General features: G+C 43.8%; 1 protein-coding gene across 4 annotated transcripts in view; it reads right to left on the bottom strand.

Annotated features, from left to right (window-relative positions):
* EIF2AK4 (eukaryotic translation initiation factor 2 alpha kinase 4) overlaps positions 1 to 17,886 on the bottom strand; it is an 87,083-nt gene that overhangs the window by 40,849 nt on the left and 28,348 nt on the right. For all 4 annotated transcript variants that reach the window (XM_075927079.2, XM_075927078.2, XM_006128641.5 and 1 more), the window contains 6 exons: positions 16,420 to 16,955; positions 8,501 to 8,610; positions 7,731 to 7,885; positions 6,960 to 7,381; positions 4,783 to 4,852; positions 3,084 to 3,167 (listed from right to left, as the gene is read on the bottom strand). In XM_075927079.2, coding sequence (XP_075783194.2) covers positions 3,084 to 3,167; positions 4,783 to 4,852; positions 6,960 to 7,381; positions 7,731 to 7,885; positions 8,501 to 8,610; positions 16,420 to 16,955 — 1,377 coding nt within the window. The remainder of the gene's footprint in view (positions 1 to 3,083; positions 3,168 to 4,782; positions 4,853 to 6,959; positions 7,382 to 7,730; positions 7,886 to 8,500; positions 8,611 to 16,419; positions 16,956 to 17,886) is intronic.

The raw sequence follows: 17,886 nt of genomic DNA, 5'->3' as shown, positions 1-17,886 counted from the left end.
TCAATATATTAATATATAGCTCTGTACTATATTCGTGGGAGAATTCTGTGCCACTGTGCAATGCAGAATTATGTTTACCCTGAAGAATTTCTGGCCACCAGCAGGAAGTACAGAACTCAATAGAGCCCAATTTATAGTGAATGAAGCACCCAACCTGGTGGGGCTAGGCTAGAGGCTGCACGTTCTTTGACCCTTATTCTCCTAGGCCACGCGTACACGGCAGATAAGATCAAAACACCTACAGTGCATGTTGCAGGGTTTGAATTAGCAGGTGGCCTTCTGCATGGAATAGTGCTGGCTGCCCAGTGCAGTGGAAGAGAGCCCCACCCACTCTCCACCAGGTAATGTATGATAGGCAGGAGACAAGCTGGGGAGAGCTTGGGGGCCACAGGTGAAGTCATGTGGGGAAGTCAGGTGCCCTCTTTAGCTCATGCTCCCCTTTGTGTCCCTCCTATGTATCATTTATGGCAGGTGCTGGTATCTGGGGATTGCCCAGTGACTGGGCTATGTGGGGAGAGGAGTTCTAGTGTCTGGAGAGAACCCTGTGGCTTGACTTTTGGGGTGAATATACTGGTATCTACCATCTGGCTGGGCTTTGTGGAGAGGGGTGTGAGGGTGTCCCATGGCAAGGCTCTGTGGGAAGAGGATGTCTAGGGGTTGTCCAACAGCTGGACTCTGGGGGGGACTGGGGTGTCTGAGCTGGGGGTGTGCCTCTCGGATGGACTCTAGGAGCCCCACGCAGCCTGGCAGTACCCCCACAACTGAAAATGAGTTCCTCAAGATGTTTCTTTAACTCTCTACTGTGAATGGAATCTTTTTTTGCTATTGTCTGTATTGTTGACATACTTGTTGACAGGTATTTTTTTAAATAAATTACCAAAATAATTGAAATTGGAGTGATTATATGGATGTTTTTACAAATAAAATACACAGGATTTTAAAATATTGTGTGGATAATTTTTTTTTTGGCACAAAATTCCTTCCAGAATATGGCTACAACCAAATGCAGTTAAAAGCAACATGTAACACATTATCTCTATAAATGTAATGTTCAACAATCTGGAATTTGAGAGAAGTATTTCTTCAGGAAAAAAAATATTGTATTGTCCTCTATGGATATCATCACAGTTTCTGTTATTTCTATACTAAAAAAATTAAAAATCTACCCATCCCTAACCTCAAATTTAAAAACAACAAAATACACCTTGTGGAAATCTAGAGAAAATATTTCTGGTTTGATTTTGATTAGTTATCTGCTTGTATTAAAACAATGTATATCTATATAAATACACAACAGGAATTGCAGAGAAGACAGTCAGACCATTCTAGTACAGTGTCCAGCCTGCAACAGTGTTGTGCACCAGATGCCTCAAAGAAAGTGCACAAAATCCCATATGTAAGTACAGGTAGGATCATTTGCCTCTGAGGGAAATTTCCTCCTAACTTGTAACAATTGCAGATTGACTTACGCACTGAGGCATGAGGTTTTTATTGCTTTCAAAATACTAATCTTTTGGATTTATTATAACTATATAATAGCTTTCTAATTATTACATCTTAATTAACAAAACACATGCCAACTTTTAAAAGAACATTTGACTTTCATCTTTGGATGTGTCAGAGGAGTAGCTGTGTTAGTCTGTAACTTTAAAAACGAGCAGCCCTGTGGCATGCTAGAGACTAACACAAATATATAGGATCATGAGTTTTTGTGGGTAAAACCCACTTCAAGCAAACATACTATGTTCAAGTTCCATTCTGAGATCTAAGTGAATCCACACCACACCATGATACAACACAAAAGGGGGATGTTCTAATGAGACATTACAGAGAGACCCTTTTTGTCAGTCTAACTGAAGATTAAATATTCCCAAATGCTTTCTATCCTTCTAAAGACTAGGGGATAATCCTCACATGGTTAACCCTGGTTACCATTCCCTCAATTGAACTGATGTAATATTCAAGATGGTGGCCAAGCATTGCTGAATGTATAATGGCTGTTTTGTTTGCTGACAGTCACTGTAGTACCAGTATCTAACATACTGCTTTGTAAAGCCCCTTAGCTTAGTAATTCACTAACTATGGTTCCGGGAAAGCTGACTGAGTCCATGATTCTACCTCTCCTTGTTCTCATCCACTAAATCACGTAAGAAGCTTAAAATATATCAGATGCTATCCTAACATTTTTCATTGTATGCAGCTGCTTGTGATGAGGCTGCTCCTTCAAAGTGTTGCTACAGTAAAGGTTGATTACGAGACTTTAAAAAAAAAATTAGGTGTAGGCATGTCACACGCCCAAGAATTAAGCTTCTTTTGTACTAGTCGTAAATACGTGCCAAAGGATTGTCCCTAATCTCATCTCACCATAAATAATAGCAATAACTTTAAGTAGGAGTGCTTAGCTCTTCTTTATTAGTGGGTCGTCTTAACTCCAAGCATATGCCTCATGTATCCCTCCTCCCATCTATCAGGGCAAGACAAATTGCTACTACGGGTTGAATCTCTCTGAACAAGGACTCTATGGTCTGGCAACATCCATGGTCTTTCAGGGACTGGAAGCAGAGTCAGGCAGGGGGACCAGAATTAACCTCCTTTGGTCTGGGGCAAACTCCGTTGTGTGGACTAGTCAGGTCCTCCAAGTGCTGGACCAGGGAGATCCAACCTGTAGTGGAGATGGCAAGCAAAAGTGATGTCACACTGACTAGTGGTGGAAACTGTTCCTGCTCTCTGATTATTAAGGTAGGGCTTTCAAGTTCTAAAGACCATAGACCTCAGTTGGCTCCTTTCAGCATCAACAAAGGCTTTAAAAGTCAACATATTCTATATACGTTGATGAGTTCAATGAATTTCATATTCTTTCTTCCCTAACAAGAACACACACTCATTGGCCAAATCTTTAAAAAAAAATCCTAGTTTTATATACTAAAGGAACATTAATCTTCACAGTTTCATGTCACAAATTTGATTCCATTTGGTTGCTTGTCCAGCTACAAAGAGAAAGATTTGTGTTTCCACAATGGATGGTTAATCCAATAATCTTGCTAGTCTTCATAACCAAATACCATGAACACAAGATGTCTAACCTGAATGTACAGATAGTGCACTGTCTGAACCACTGAAGCGGACTCTTCTTTACTCTGATCATTCTTTTGATGGCATTCTTCATCCTATACCACAGAAACACAAGAAATCAGTTAAGCCTGCACAGAGTGGTCCAGTTCCTTAATCATCAAATCACTTTGGATGGTTAAAATACTTTCTCAGATTGCTACTTTCTGTGGCTAGATTTTGAACATAGCAAGACAAGTCATGTCATATGTTATCTACCCATTACAACTGCTTCATTTTCAAAATATTAACCAATATTCTTATTATCAAGTATTAGAGAAAGGGCACACAGTGGAGTATCTGTATTTAATCTGAACCTCAAACTATCTTAGAAAAAAATTATTTGTGGAAAACAAACATGAGTAATATACCTAGAACAGTTAAAAGTTAATTCAGTAAACTATAACATAAAATGAATAAATATATAAAAATCAAACAAAAAAAAACCCCTGTTCTTTATTGACCAAAATGAATTGCACTGGAGTTTGTGACTTAAATCACAACAAAATTAGAGATTGAAAGAATAGAGGTTAAAGTCTATTTCAGAAATTTGTCCACAGCACCAGAAAAGCACAAGTAGTAGGAGGAAAGAGTGTTAGATTTAAAGTCAGATATCTTGTCAACCATTAGAACTAAAGCCAAATGCACTCTAATACAAAATAACTGGCTTTTTAATTATATTCCAGTGATATGTTGCAATGACTTCATGCAGCAAGTGAGGAGGAATTAGACCTTAAAACAAACATTTTAATAACAAATGCCTATTTTCTGCCCATTTCAATTGTAAAATTAAGAACTACTTGGCTACGTCTACACTGGCCCCTCTTCCGGAAGGGGCATGTAAATTTCAGCAGTCGTCGTAGGGAAATCCGCGGGGGATTTAAATATCCCCCGCGGCATTTAAATAAAAATGTCCGCCGCTTTTTTCCGGCTTTTAAAAAAGCCGGAAAAGAGCGTCTAGACTGGCCCCGATCCTCCGGAAAAAGTGCCCTCTTCCGGAGGCTCTTATTCTTACTTTGAAGTAAGAATAAGAGCCTCCGGAAAAGGGCACTTTTTCCGGAGGATCGGGGCCAGTCTAGACGCTCTTTTCCGGCTTTTTTAAAAGCCGGAAAAAAGCGGCGGACATTTTTATTTAAATGCCGCGGGGGATATTTAAATCCCCCGCGGATTTCCCTACGACGATTAGTGAAATTTACATGCCCCTTCCGGAAAAGGGGCCAGTGTAGACGTAGCCCTTGAGATATCAGGCAAAGATTTTGATTATACCATCTAAAAGCAACTCAGCATCCCAATTTCAAATGATATAAAGCATTTATCTTTAATTTTGGCAGTCAGAGACCAGCTACTAAAATTATGCGAAAACTAAAACTCCAAACTTGCAAGTATCTGTGTTCATGAATATCTTTACAAATGAGTTGTCATATATAATTCAGTTGAAATAGGAGTCCTGACTCCCAGTTTCCATTTACAAACAGGAGGCTATTTTCTCTTTATTTTATTATTGTTATATTACACATTGATTGTTTGTAGAGTATGCTTTCAGAAAATATCTCCAAAAGATGTTCCTATCTGTATGGAAGAGTTGGATTGATCAGTGGCTTGTAATGTATATTCCTACCTCCAAATGTTAATTTACCCCTTTTTTCTTCCAGTACTTAGTAATTTTATATTTACCAGTATAGGACTTTTACTATTTTCATCCTCGTTATCAAAAATTATATCGCTTTCAGAATCTGTAGCTGGTCTGTTTAGAAAAAAGAAGAAAAAGACAAACCTATTTACAAGGGAATTAGTAGGTTATTTACTATAAACATAGAAAATCTGAGCTCAGAGTTAAACGATTTTACATTAATGACAAAAAAGAACCCCAACTGTGCAGTTATATTCAGGAAAAGTATTTCTTGACAGATCCTCATGTATTTCCAACCATACATTTTATAACTACACCTCTTAGACAGATTTTATGTATACACTATAACCTCCGTATTCCAGATGTCCCTAATTTGGGAATGCCTGCCAGAGGCTTTTTCCCACTACTTCAACAGTGGCAAGGAAAAATGCCTGGGAGTGGTGGGGGAGACACAGAGCTGTAGGTTATCATCCTTTCCTCCCTCCCTCCATCCCTGGCCCTGCAAAATCTTTAATCTGACAAACCCTGTTTCCCCAGGTTGCTGGATTAAAGAGGTTCAAGTCTATTTCAGAAATTTGTCCCCAGAGAATCATGTCCCTCCACTACAGGCAGTCCCAGAGTTCCGCGGATCCGACTTATGTCGGATCCGCAGTTACGAACAGGGTTTGCTGCCCATCTCCCTGGCAGCAGACCAGGGAGATGGGAAGCAAAGCCTCTGAGGACGCCGGCAGCTGGACAGCGGCGGCGCGTCTGGGCTGTCCGCTGCCCGCGTGCTCCCCGGCTTTGCTCCCGGTCTCCCTGGTCTGGGGAGACGTGGAGCAAAGCCACGGAGCACGCGGGCAGCGGACAGCCCAGATGCGCCGTGGCTGTCCCGCTGCCAGCGTGCTCCGCGGCTTTGCTCCGCTTTGCTCCCCGTCTCCCTGGTCTGCTGGTCTCCAGCAGACCAGGGGGACGCCTGTGGTAGAGCAGCTGGGGCGCTGCTGGTTGGTCCCGCAGCACTGCTCTGGGTGCTACTGGACCAACCCGGCAGCACCCCAGCTGCTCTGCCCCAGGCGTCCTGATTCAGCCGCTGCTGGTCAGTTCCAGCAGCGGCTGAATCAGGACGCCTGGGGCAGAGCAGCTGGGGTGCTGGTGGATTGGTCCAGTAACGTCGAGGAGCGGCGCTACTGGAGCAACCCAGCAGCACCCCAGCTGCTCTGCCCCAGGTGTCCCCAAGTCAGCCACTGCTGAAACTGACCAGTGCTGACTACAGGAAGCCCGAGGCATTCCCGGAATCAGCCGCTGATCAGTTTCAGCAGCAGCTAACTTGGGGACACCTGGGGTTCTTAAGTTGAATCTGTATGTAAGTCGGAACTGGTGTCCAGATTCAGCCTGTTGAAACTGATCAGAGGCTGATTCCAGGAAGCCTGGGGCAGAGCAACTCTGCCTCGGGCTTCCTGTAGTCAGCCGCTGGTCAGTTTTAGCAGTGGCTGAATCTGGACGCCAGTTCCGACTTACATACAGATTCCACTTAAGAACAAACCTATAGTCCCTATCTTGTACGTAACCCGGGGACTGTCTGTATATTATTTTTGTCAGTGATGGAATATGTCTCAGCTATTTTTCTTACTTGAGGTCAGATGAATTGATCTTGCTCTAACCCTGTTTCTCCTACTACTTTCTGGCATCTGATTTGACTTTTTTGGAACCACTGCTTTTTGTGTGTGCCCAACAAATAACAGTTTCTGATATAGGACAAAACTATCGTACGGCCTGATTTGGCAAATGAATCAAGAGGACTTTTCATGTGAGTGACTTTATTCTCATGCATACCTACAAGATTAAGCACTTGGTCCTGCCTTTGCTTTTCTGTTCTAGCTTTTAATGATGACAGCACTGCTAATGATTTCTCCTGGACAGCTTATGAGGCTTTTGTCAGATTGGGGGGGGGGGGGAGGAGAGATTCAAAGCAGGATTGAGCAATCTTAGCTTCCAAAATGAACCCTATTTATAAAAACTCTTAAAGGCTTCAGCTTGAAATCTCTCCCCCACTGCAAACTGTCACCAATCTACTGTAAAAATTGCTCATCATGGCTATTTGGCTGCTGGCAAATAAAGTATTATACAAAACATAAAAATGTGCATTTCAAATAAATGTTATTTGTGAAACAGATATGGAATGTAAAAGGGAGATCAGAATTTGGGCTTGACAATTATCTTCCTGATGCTAAAGCCTACTTACAAGAAAGATTGTGAAAACACTCCTTCGCCATCATCATCATCATCTTCATCACTGGACTCCTGATCAGGTCCACTAAATTTGGTGCTAGAAGATCTCTCACAAGAGGTGCTCCACTCAACAGAACTTGTCAAAACAGGAGGAGGAGCATTGGCTTCCACATCATCTGTTGATTCTTCTTCATTCTTCCCATTCAGATCTAACTTGGCAGATGCTTTTTTCTCTTCAGTAGTTTCTGATGTTGAGGTACCGGAAGGGGGTAGCTCATGCTTTTCTATCCAAGCATTGTAATACCTTACAATATTCTCATGATTCAGTCGAGAAAGTAATGTTACTTCGCCTTTAATTCTCCGGAACTGCTTGCTCGCGGGATTTATGTGAATACGTTTCACTGCATAGCAGCAACCATCAAGTTTGTTTTGTACCTGTGAATTAAAACAAATTTAACCTTACAGACTGTTAGTTCATTCACAATTAGAGTTCCTGAAAGGTGCCAGAATGACAACACTTGAAGAAGTCCTCCATTTCCCTTTGAAACAACAGCAACTGAAGTGTAAACCTTTTCACTGACTCCAGGAATCAGAGCAAAAGCTTAGTTAGACCTATTATATTCTTATCCTCTGCTTAGAGCTATCAGCAAGGATACCAGTTCTCATAAGAGTTTCATGTATTTCAAACACCAATTACACATAACATTTGATATACATTTAATTGAAAAATGCATGCACAAGAATGGTTCTATAAAACCAAGGGGAATGACTTTCCATACTGAACCTTGATGACTGCTCCAAAAGCCCCTTTGCCAAGTAGCTGTAACTCTTCAAACTCATTGTAGTAACGTGAAAACTGCCTCTGTGTTTCTGTGAAGAATGAAGCACTAAGTATGTGACTGCTGGGGGTAACAGTCTCAATGTCTATTCCTGCAGAATCTGAAACAAAGGAAAGAGTTGACCAGAGTACAGAATGTAGGGAGGGGTGGGGAAGTAATGCAATTTTAACAAATCATCAGAAGAAATAACGACACACACTTTAAAGAACCAAGATCAAATACAACAGAACAGCATATTAAGACCTGGAATAGTAAGACTCTTCTATTGGGTTATCCTAGGCTCATATACGAAAACCCTGACCTAACTGTTAATGAAAGGGTATGGAAGAGTATCTTTGTGACAGAGAAAGGAAATCCTGGGAACAGCCTTGCTCAAGGATGAATGTTTACACTGAGATTTTACATTCCATTATTGTTTCTGAATTACCAATAAAGCCAGACTCCAAGAAGGGGCTAGAGTGGACACTACCACAGGGTCAATTGTGTTGTGATGAAAGAGGAACAAAGATTGAGCCAGTTCACACCAAGTAACCACAAAACAAAGATGCAATGCTTTTTACCTTTTAAAATATTTTACACAAAGCAGAACAGGTTTTTTATCTTCCTAACATAGCTCACGTTACCTATGCGCATCTCATTTTCTATATGCGTTTGTGTTTATCTTCTCATTAATTACTTAATGCCAAGCTATAGAAGAAGAGACTAAATTCTTTACCATCTGGATTTTCTTCCACTATAGTCATTTTCATTTGTGGAGGGTTTATAAAATGGTGTTGTAACAACTGTTGAGGACTCCATCTTTCCTTATCTTCCAAGCAAACACATCTAGAAACCAAACAAAAACAAACCTTTTTCCAAAAGACTATGTATGGGGTGTAAACTACCAGAAAGCTTCCTTACATTTCAGAAGCAGGAGGAGAAATATTATTATCGCTGTTTGATAGGGAAGAGAGGCACAAAGGGTACGTCTACACTTGCTCCCTAGTTTGAGCTAGGGATGCAAATGTAGACGATCAAAATTGCTAATGAAGCGGGGATTTAATATCCCATGCTTCATTAGCATGATCTCACCGGCGTGTTACTTTGTTCAATAGCTGATTCGAACCAGGAAGTGCGCACTGAGACGCATTAGTTCGAACCAAACCCCTTGGTTCGAAAGCGAAGTTACTCACCTTGGTGCAGTAACTGTCGTTCTTCGAGATGTGCGACCCTGTGGGTGTTCCACATTAGGTGCTGGGCTTGCCCTGGCGCCACAGGACAGATACGTTCAAAGCCGTAGTCATTCGGACCGCGCATGTGCATCTCTGCCATACTGCGAAGTCCGGTCTCAACCAGCTCCTCAGACCCACCTCAGGATCTGCAAAAAACTGAAACAGACTCCGAAGCGGGGAGGCAGGTGGATAGTGGAGCACCCACGGCGGGACACATCTTGAAGAACGACAGTTACTGAACCAAGGTGAGTAACTTCGTTTTCTTCTTCAAGTGATGTCCCCATGGGTGCTCCACATTAGGTGACTGAGAAGCAGTACCCACTCAAGTGAAGGAGGTGGGATTTGGATGTCTCTATGTATGTAAGGAGGAGAGTACTGCAGATGCTACGGAAGTATCCGAGAGCCATCTTGTTTAAATAGCGTAGTGTTTGGCAAATGTTTGATAGGATGGCCAGATGGCAGCCCTGCTTATATCAGAAAGGGGTACGCCTTTAAGGAAAGCAGTAGAGGAAGCTACTGCCCTTGTGGAGTGGGCTCTAAGGCATTGTGGGAGGGGAACATTTTGTAGTGCATAGCACTAGGTTATACAGGAAATGATTAAGTTAGAGATTCTCTGGGATGATAAGGGTTGTCCTTTAGACCATTCCGCGACGGAAACTAATAATCTGTCAGTCTTCCTAAATGGTTTAGAATGCTCCAAAGAAAAGGCTAGGGCCCTACGTACGTCTGGCATATGGAGGATTGTTTCACGTGGTGAGGTATGAGGTTTTGGGTAAAAGGCAGGTAACACGATTGGCTCGTTGAGATGAAACTCTGAGCAAATCTTAGGAGTAAATGCTGGGTGAAGCCTTAGAATAACACTACCCTTATTAAAGATTGCGTAGGGAGGCAATGCCATTAATGCCGAAATCTCACTCGCTCTGTGCACTGAACTGATGGCGATGAGGAAGACCAGCTTTACAGTGAGGGTCTGAAGAGGTATGGTGGGTAGAGGTTTGAAGGGTGGTGCTGTTAAGGTTAAGAGTACCAAGTCCAGGTTCCATAGTGGGCCGGAAGCATGCAAAGGTAGGTTTAGGTTTAATAGGCCTTTGAGGGTACGTCTAAACTACATGCCTCTGTCGGCAGAGGCATGTAGATTTGTTTGTTCAGCAAAGGCAAATGAAGCCGCGATTTAAATGATCGCGGCTTCATTTACATATACATGGCTGCCGCGCTGAGCCGACAAACAGCTGATCAGCTATTTGTCGGCTCGCCGCTAGTCTGGACGTTCCCCCTGTCAACATCAAAGCCCTTTGTCGGCAGCCCCGGTAAACCTCATTCCACGAGGAATAACGGGGCTGCCGACAAAGGGCTTTGATGTCGACAGGGGGAACGTCCAGACTAGCGGCGAAACGACAAACAGCTGATCAGCTGTTTGTCGGCTCAGCGCGGCAGCCATGTAAATGTAAATGAAGCCACGATCATTTAAATCGTGGCTTCATTTGCCTTTGCTGATCTGTCTAATCTACATGCCTCTGCTGACAGAGGCATGTAGTCTAGACACAGCCTGAGAAACCTCTTGGTGATGGGGTGAGCGAACAGCAAAAAACCCTCTATTGTCTATTAGATAGACTCTTAGAGAAGATAAGGCTAGTCCGTTCTGCTGCAGGTGCATCATATAGTCTAGAATAATGGAAATCGGGATCATATGAGGGTCCATGCTGTATTCAGAACACCAGGAAGTGAAGCGTTGCCATTTGGAAAGGTAAGTACTTTGTTTCCTACTGTGCATGAGAACAACTTTAACACAGTCAGAGCATAAGGCCTTGTAGGTGTTCAGCCAGCTAGGTACCAGGCTAAGAGGTGAAGAGTGCAATTGCAGGTGAAGGAGAGAGCCCCACTTCTGGGTTAGAAAGTTCTAGTTTAACAGAAGGCGATATGGTGGACGTCGTGCAAGTTGCATTAGAAGCGGATACCAATGCTGACGAGGCCACTCCGGCACTATCAGGATGACCGAGGCTTTGTCGAGCTGGATCTTCTGTAGGACTCTGAAGATAAGAGGAATAGAAGGAAAAGCATATATGAGGGGACCGGTCCAGCTGAGGAAAAAGGAGTCCCTTAAGGAATGATGACCTAAGCCGGCTCTGGAACAGAAACGGTGGCATTTCCTGTTGCTGGCAGTAACGAATATTTCTATTCAAGGGAAGCCCCAGTGGCGAAAGACGGAGTGGAGGACATCCCGATAGATTTCCCATTCGTGGTCTATTGCAAAATTCCTGCTGAGGGAACCCGCTATCATGTTGCTAATGCCAGGTAAGTAGGATGCCACAAGGGTAGTACCGTTGGCAATGCACCAATTCCATAGTCGGATTGCTTCTGTACACAGCAAATGGGATTGTGCACCGCCCTGGCGGTTTAGATAATATATGGTTGCAATGTTGTCTGTGAGGATGCCTACTGTAGAGTTGCAAAGGTGTGTACGAAAATGTCTGCAGGCGTTGGCAACGGCCCTCAACACAAGGAGATTTATGTGTAACAGAGACTCCTGTGGCGACCAATGACCTTGTACGGAGAGATTGCCCATGTGAATGCCCCAGCCAATGAGGGAACCATCTGTGGTCATTAGACGACGAGGTAGCAGATGACTAAACGGAATGCTGGAAAGCAAGTTGTCGTCTACCGTCCACCAGTGGAGGGAAGACCTGACCGTGGATGGGACGATCACCCGCTTGTGTACGTTGTGTCTTATGGGATCGTATATTGTGATCAGCCACTGCTGTAATGGACGAAAATGTAGCCTGGTGTGGGGAATGACGTATGTCGTGGAGGCCATATGACCCATTCATTTGAGTACTGTCACGACCTGTACTGAACATTTGTAGAGAAGTTCGTCTAATAGGTCTTGCATTGCCCAAAACCTGGTAATGGGTAGATATGCCATTGCTGTGACTGAGTCGAGGTGAGCACCTATAAACTCTAGGTTCTGAGTAGGTGTCAAGGTGGATTTGTCCTCATTGAGAAGACGACCTAGGAAAAGGAAAGTTTCGATAGTGATCCGCACCATCTCTGAGGTTTCTGTAGACGAACATCCCTTTATTAGACAATCATCTAGGTAGGGATATATGATGATGCTCATGCGTCGAAGATGAGCAGCGACAACCGTGAATGTCTTTGTGAAGACCCGTGGTGCTGCGGCGAGGCCACAGGGCAGCATTTGATATTGGAAGTGGCCTGCACCAGTCATGAAGCGTAGAAATTTTCTGTGAGTGGGGTGAACAGTCACATGGAAATAGGCATCTTTGCGGTTGAGAGCAGCAAGCCAATCGCCCTGCTCCAGGGCCAGTAGAATAGAGGTTAAGGTCACCATCCTGACGTGTTTTTTTCGGCTATATTTGTTAAACTGTCGAAGGTCTAGTATAGGCCTCCATCCGCCAGTTTTTTTCTATACCAGGAAGTAATGGGAATAGAAGCCTCTCCCTTGGAACTGAGATGGAACTTCCTCTGTTCCTCCTAAGTGGAGGAGATGGGCGATCTCACTCTGTAGTAGGTCTTCGTGAGAGGGGTCCCTGAAGAGGGACGGGGATGGGGGGGTTGTGAGTGGGAGAGAACGGAATGGAATAACATAACCTGACGGGTTAGTTATCTGTCTGTAGTGATGTTGGCCCATTGGTTGTAAAAGAGCATTAAATGATGGTGAAAGATGTGACCAAGGCTCTGAGGGGCTGTGCGCCTGCTCTCTACCAACGCGTCAAACATGCTGCTTGTTGCCAGCGTGCGTTTGCGCACTGTTATTTTCATTCCGGTGTCTTATTGGTCTTTGGCGTTCATTCTGATGCAGCTGGTCAAACTGCTGGTGTTGTGGTTGCCAGTGCTGCCTGGGATGGAAATAATCATAACTCCTGTGAAACAGTGTATATCGTTTCCTCCTGTACGTGGGGTGTACATTCCAAATGAGTGCAAGGTTGTTTCAGTGTTCTTTCTAGAATGTAAGACTGAGTCAGTCTTTTCCCTGAATAGTGAATCCTTTTCAAATGGCAAATCCTTCACTTTGGATTGTAGCTCCTTTGGCACTCCACTGCCACCGCTGTAGTAATGCATAGGGCCTCATTGCTCCAGGCAGTGGGTGTGGGCTGCAGTGTCTGCTACGTCCATGGCAATTTGGAGACTGGTTCAAGTGGCGGCATAGCCCTCTTGGACCACAGATTTAAGAAGGGGCTTCTTAAATTCAGGAAGGGCTTCTATCAGGTCTGTCAACTTTGCATAATTATCAAAATTATGATTTGATAAATGCACAAGGTAGTTAGCGATTCTAAGGAGCAAAGTTGAAGAGGTGTACACTTTCCTGCCAAATAAATTGAGGCTTTTTGACTCCTTATCTGACGTGCTTGGTTTATAGTTGAGAGCCTTGGCTCGTTGCTGGGCTGCATCGACCACCAAAGAGTTGGGGTGTGGATGGGAGAACAGAAATTCTGACCCTTTTGGGGGTACAAAATATTTCTTATCAGCCCACTTGTTAGTGGGAAGAGCAGAGGCAGGAGTCTGCCAGAGTTTGTTAGCGACTTCCAAGATTGGCCATACCTTTGGATGAGGCTATTTGGCGGTATGGGAAATCTGCACGTTTTTCAGAAGACGATGTTGTTTGTCCTTGACTTCGGTGAGTTGGATTTCTTGAGACACTGCCACCCTCTTAAAAAGATCCTGGAACTGTCTCAAGTTGTGTGGTGGTGAGACATCTCCCGGGATGACAGCTTCATCAGGAGAGGAGGACTGATCTGTGGGCGAAGACTTTAGGAGGATGTGACTCTGTAGTGGCCTAGGGCTGTTGCCCTTGAGCAGGAGGCGGCAAATGGTGTGGTGATAAGTCTCGACCAGACGGTGGACGAGAAGAATGTGGAGAAGAGGAACAGGCCGTCATGGAACATGGAAGGGATATGAATGAGTAACGCCAATGATGATGTGGTGAGTACTCCCTATGATAATAGGAGTAGCCATATTGATCCCGATAATAGTAAGATGAGCACGACGGAGAATGCCCATAAAGATGGCATGCGGTGTAATCATAGCGCGAGGATGATCTTCTCAAGTGAAAGGATGGAGAAGGAGAGTACAATCTTAGCCTGGATGGTGAGGGAGAGGCAGAGAAGTTATGAGAAAATGCTCACACATCTCTGAGAGGAGTAAAAAATGGAGATGGAAGTCTATCAGGAGAGCCATGGTGATGGAGCCGGTGAAAATACAGGAGGCGGTGAGAGGCTGGGGATAGGCTGCAAATGTGATGGGTCTTTGCCTGTGCTTTGGCCGTTGCGCGTTCCGGTGCCGGAGTCAGTGCTGTGTGCGTCGGCACCAATGATGGTGCCGACCGATGATGTGTTCCACTGGGATCGTGGTGAGCCCGCACCGAGGCCGGTGCCGGTGGGTCTCAAGTCGCTGCCAGTGGTAATCTGTCCCGGGATTCGGTCGGTGCCGTACAGTCGTATGCCGAGGTCTGCACTGCCTGCTCCTGTGCCAAAGTTGTTGGCTCCTCCGAAGAGGAGCATGAAATAGAAATAGAAGTGGCACGTAATGGTGCCGACTGTGCCTGAGGTGCCATCAGAATACACGGTGCCGATGACTTCGGTGCCGAGGGTGATTTTGCCGTTGGAGAAGTTGCAGCGGTGTGGCGAGATGTACCAGGCAAATTTCTCTGAGCTTTCAAAGCAGAATGGGCACTTGAAACTGAAGTGCCCAAGTCAGAGCCCGAAGTAGTTCTGCCACGGGAAGTCAAAGGCAGAGATCTACTTGGGGAGGGCCTTGGTCTATTAGGAGGAGCCATGCAGGGAGAGGAGGTGCTCTGTTTCTGAGGCTGCTGTGCAGGCTGAGGCGGGGAGGCTGTCCCAGCCAGCTGGAGCACCTTATCGAAAAAGATCATGGGGAGCCTCATTTCGTGGTCACAGCGGGCCCTGGCTGTAATTTTCGAGCAATGTACGCATTTTTGAGGTACATGATGCTCCCCAACACAGCAGATGCATGCGGCTTGGCAGTCAGATGCAGGCATGGCGTTGTGGCACAGGGAACATTTTTTTAAACTCGGGAGAGCCCGGCTTTCTGGATGTTAATGTTGCTCCTTCCCCTTGTCTGCTCCGTTTTTGTATATACAAGAGTCAAGTTATAACGGGGGGGGGGGGGTGGAGAAGGGAAAACGAAAACTTAACGGACTATATATGAACAGGAGAAAGCTTTTTTTTTTTTTTTTTTTTTAAATGAACGTGAGCAGGTATAAGAACTATTTAAGAACTATTATAGAAGTAAACTGAAGAATTATAACTGGGTTTTTCTCACAAAAGGTTGAACCAGAAGGAGAGAGGATTTGCTCCATCTGCAGCTTAAGGCAGTTGAAGAGGAACTGGTTGAGATTGGACTGCACAGCGTGCAAGAGTGCGAACGCCGCGAGATGCGCCTTCTGCGCACGTGTGGTCCGAATGACTACGGCTTTGAACATCTCCATCCTGCGGCGCCGGGGCAAGCCCAGCACCTAATGTGGAGCACCCACGGGGACATCACTCAAAGAAGAACTAACGTTACTCTTCAAAAAATGAGGAGTAATATTAGTCCAAACCAAGGGGACTAACCAGGACACACTTCCTGGTTTGAATCAACTGTTGAGCGGAGTAACGCACTGGCGAGATCATGCTAATGAAGCGCAGGATATTTAAATCCCCGCTTCATTAGCAATTTCGGTTGGCAACATCTGCATCCCTAGTTCAAACTAGGGAGCAAGTGTAGACATACTCAAAGAGACTAATGGTACGTCTACACTTCACGCTTATTTCTAAATAAGCTATTCCGGAAGAAATATTCCAGAAAAGTTCATTTCAAAATAGCAAGTCTACCCTAGAGGGAAGCCTCAAAATCAGTCCGAAGCAGGTTTCTCTAATGTGAACATGCTACCTCAATTTAGAATCCCAGGAAGCAATGGGGAATAATTAGTTTGAAAGGCCCTGGGGAGGAGCTATTTCGAAATAGCAGCAGTGGAGCATCCACACGACAGCTATTTCAAAATAAGCGTTATTCCTCATGGAATGAGGTTTACAGAAGTCAGAATTAGACGTCCATTATTTCAAAATAATTTCAAAATAACAGAATTGCTGTGTAGACGCTCGCTTTGTGATTTTGGAACAACAGTCTTTATTCCAAAATAACGCTGTTGAATAGATTCACCCTAAGTGATTTTTCCAAGGTCACACAGGAAGGGTCTAATGGAACAGTGAACAGAATCCACATTTCCAGCATCCCAGGCTATTTCCCGAAGTACTGATCCATCATTCTTCCATAGAATTATTACTAATAAGACAGATGGATTTGGTTTTACTGTTGAAAATCTATTCCACAAAACTTTCTTACAGACAAAGTTAGAAAAGGAAAAAATAAGATGTCAGAAAAAAGGAACAAAATGACAGACACCTACTTTTTCAGAAAATCTTCAAAGTCAGCAGGTAAGTCATTAGGAATAGTGACTGGATATTCCTTGGTTACTTGTCCCCGGCTGAGAGAAAGCAGTAACAGACCCAGACGCCATACATCTCCTTTTTTCCCAGGCTTGTTAGGCAAAGCGTCCTCACTAAATCGAACTTTGGTTTGCTCAAAAACATCCTCCTTACAGATATCAGCTAGGCGCTTTGAAATGCTATAGTCCGTCACCTTGATATTTTCTTCAGTATCTACCAGGATACTAGAAGCACACAGGACTTTGTGCACTACTGAATTACTGTGTAAGTAGTCAAGAGCAGACAAAAGTTGGGTTGCATAATGGCGCAGCTGATCAATGGGAATTGGGACTTCTTTGCTCAGGTATGTAGAAAGGCTAAATCCATTAATATGCTCCACTAAAATGTCTACCACAATTGAATCATCATGCTCTTTAAGGATCATAGACATGTAATGTACTATGTTTGGGTGATTTAGTTTCATCAGTGAGCTGAACTCTGTTTCTGCACCCAGAATCTGTTTAAGAGAAATGAAACATAACATGCATTAGCAAAAATACAGTAACTGATCTCACATTTCATGAAAAAAACATTAAAAAGTATGTTTTTAATAAGGACAAGTGAACTTATATGAATAAGAGAAAAACCAAACTTCATACCAAGACCTAAATCAGGGTGGTGGGTTTTTTGGGGTTTTTTTGAGGTTTGAAAAAAATCTGAATGATTTCAGAAAGAACTGTTTTGTGTTCTCATGCTTCTGCACATCCTGGTTTCACAATTTATGTGGGAATAGAAGCACTGAAATACCAAAGGCTAATCTCTCAGCAGAGCAAACTTCAATCTTGCACAATCAAAGGATTCAGTTCAAGTTTCAACCAACATCCAAATATTTGGGTGCCACCTAAAGGGAAAAAACACATCCTGGAGCCTTTTGAACTTCACTTATTAATAGTTTTTAAATCAAAGTCTAACACTGTATTATTTGGGTTACACAGTACTAAGGCCCTGGGAGATGCCTCAATTACTCAGTATGATCAAAGCAGCTGGCCAACAGGCTGCAGAAATGTGTCCTGATGGGAACTGACTTTATACACATTTCAGAACTGCTACAATCTTACTCTGTGTCACTATACTGAATACCCAGGATCTGACTACTGGGAAAACTAAAGGAATACATGATCCTGAAATTCTGCTCCTGCAATGTTTCTGGAAGCATTAAGGTTTGCTTCAGCTCCTTTTCCTGACTCTTGGCCTCCCTACCTCATCTACCCTTGTTCTGCCTCTCTTTTGTGGTTACTGAGTCTGAAATGGGTTTGATTAACATGCCCTTAAATCAATAATGGAGTATCATCTGTATGAAGCAATTATCTGCTACCAAGTAAGTTCCATTCTAAAATATTCCCAAAATTCACTCACTCCTTTGCATCCCACATCTCTATTTAAATATC

Source organism: Pelodiscus sinensis, chromosome 5 (assembly GCF_052426305.1).
Source record: "Pelodiscus sinensis isolate ZL-2025 chromosome 5, ASM5242630v1, whole genome shotgun sequence".
Taxonomy (NCBI): domain Eukaryota; kingdom Metazoa; phylum Chordata; order Testudines; family Trionychidae; genus Pelodiscus; species Pelodiscus sinensis.
The sequence above is the reverse complement of the archived record's forward strand: the minus strand, read 5'-3'. Positions and strand labels throughout refer to the sequence as shown.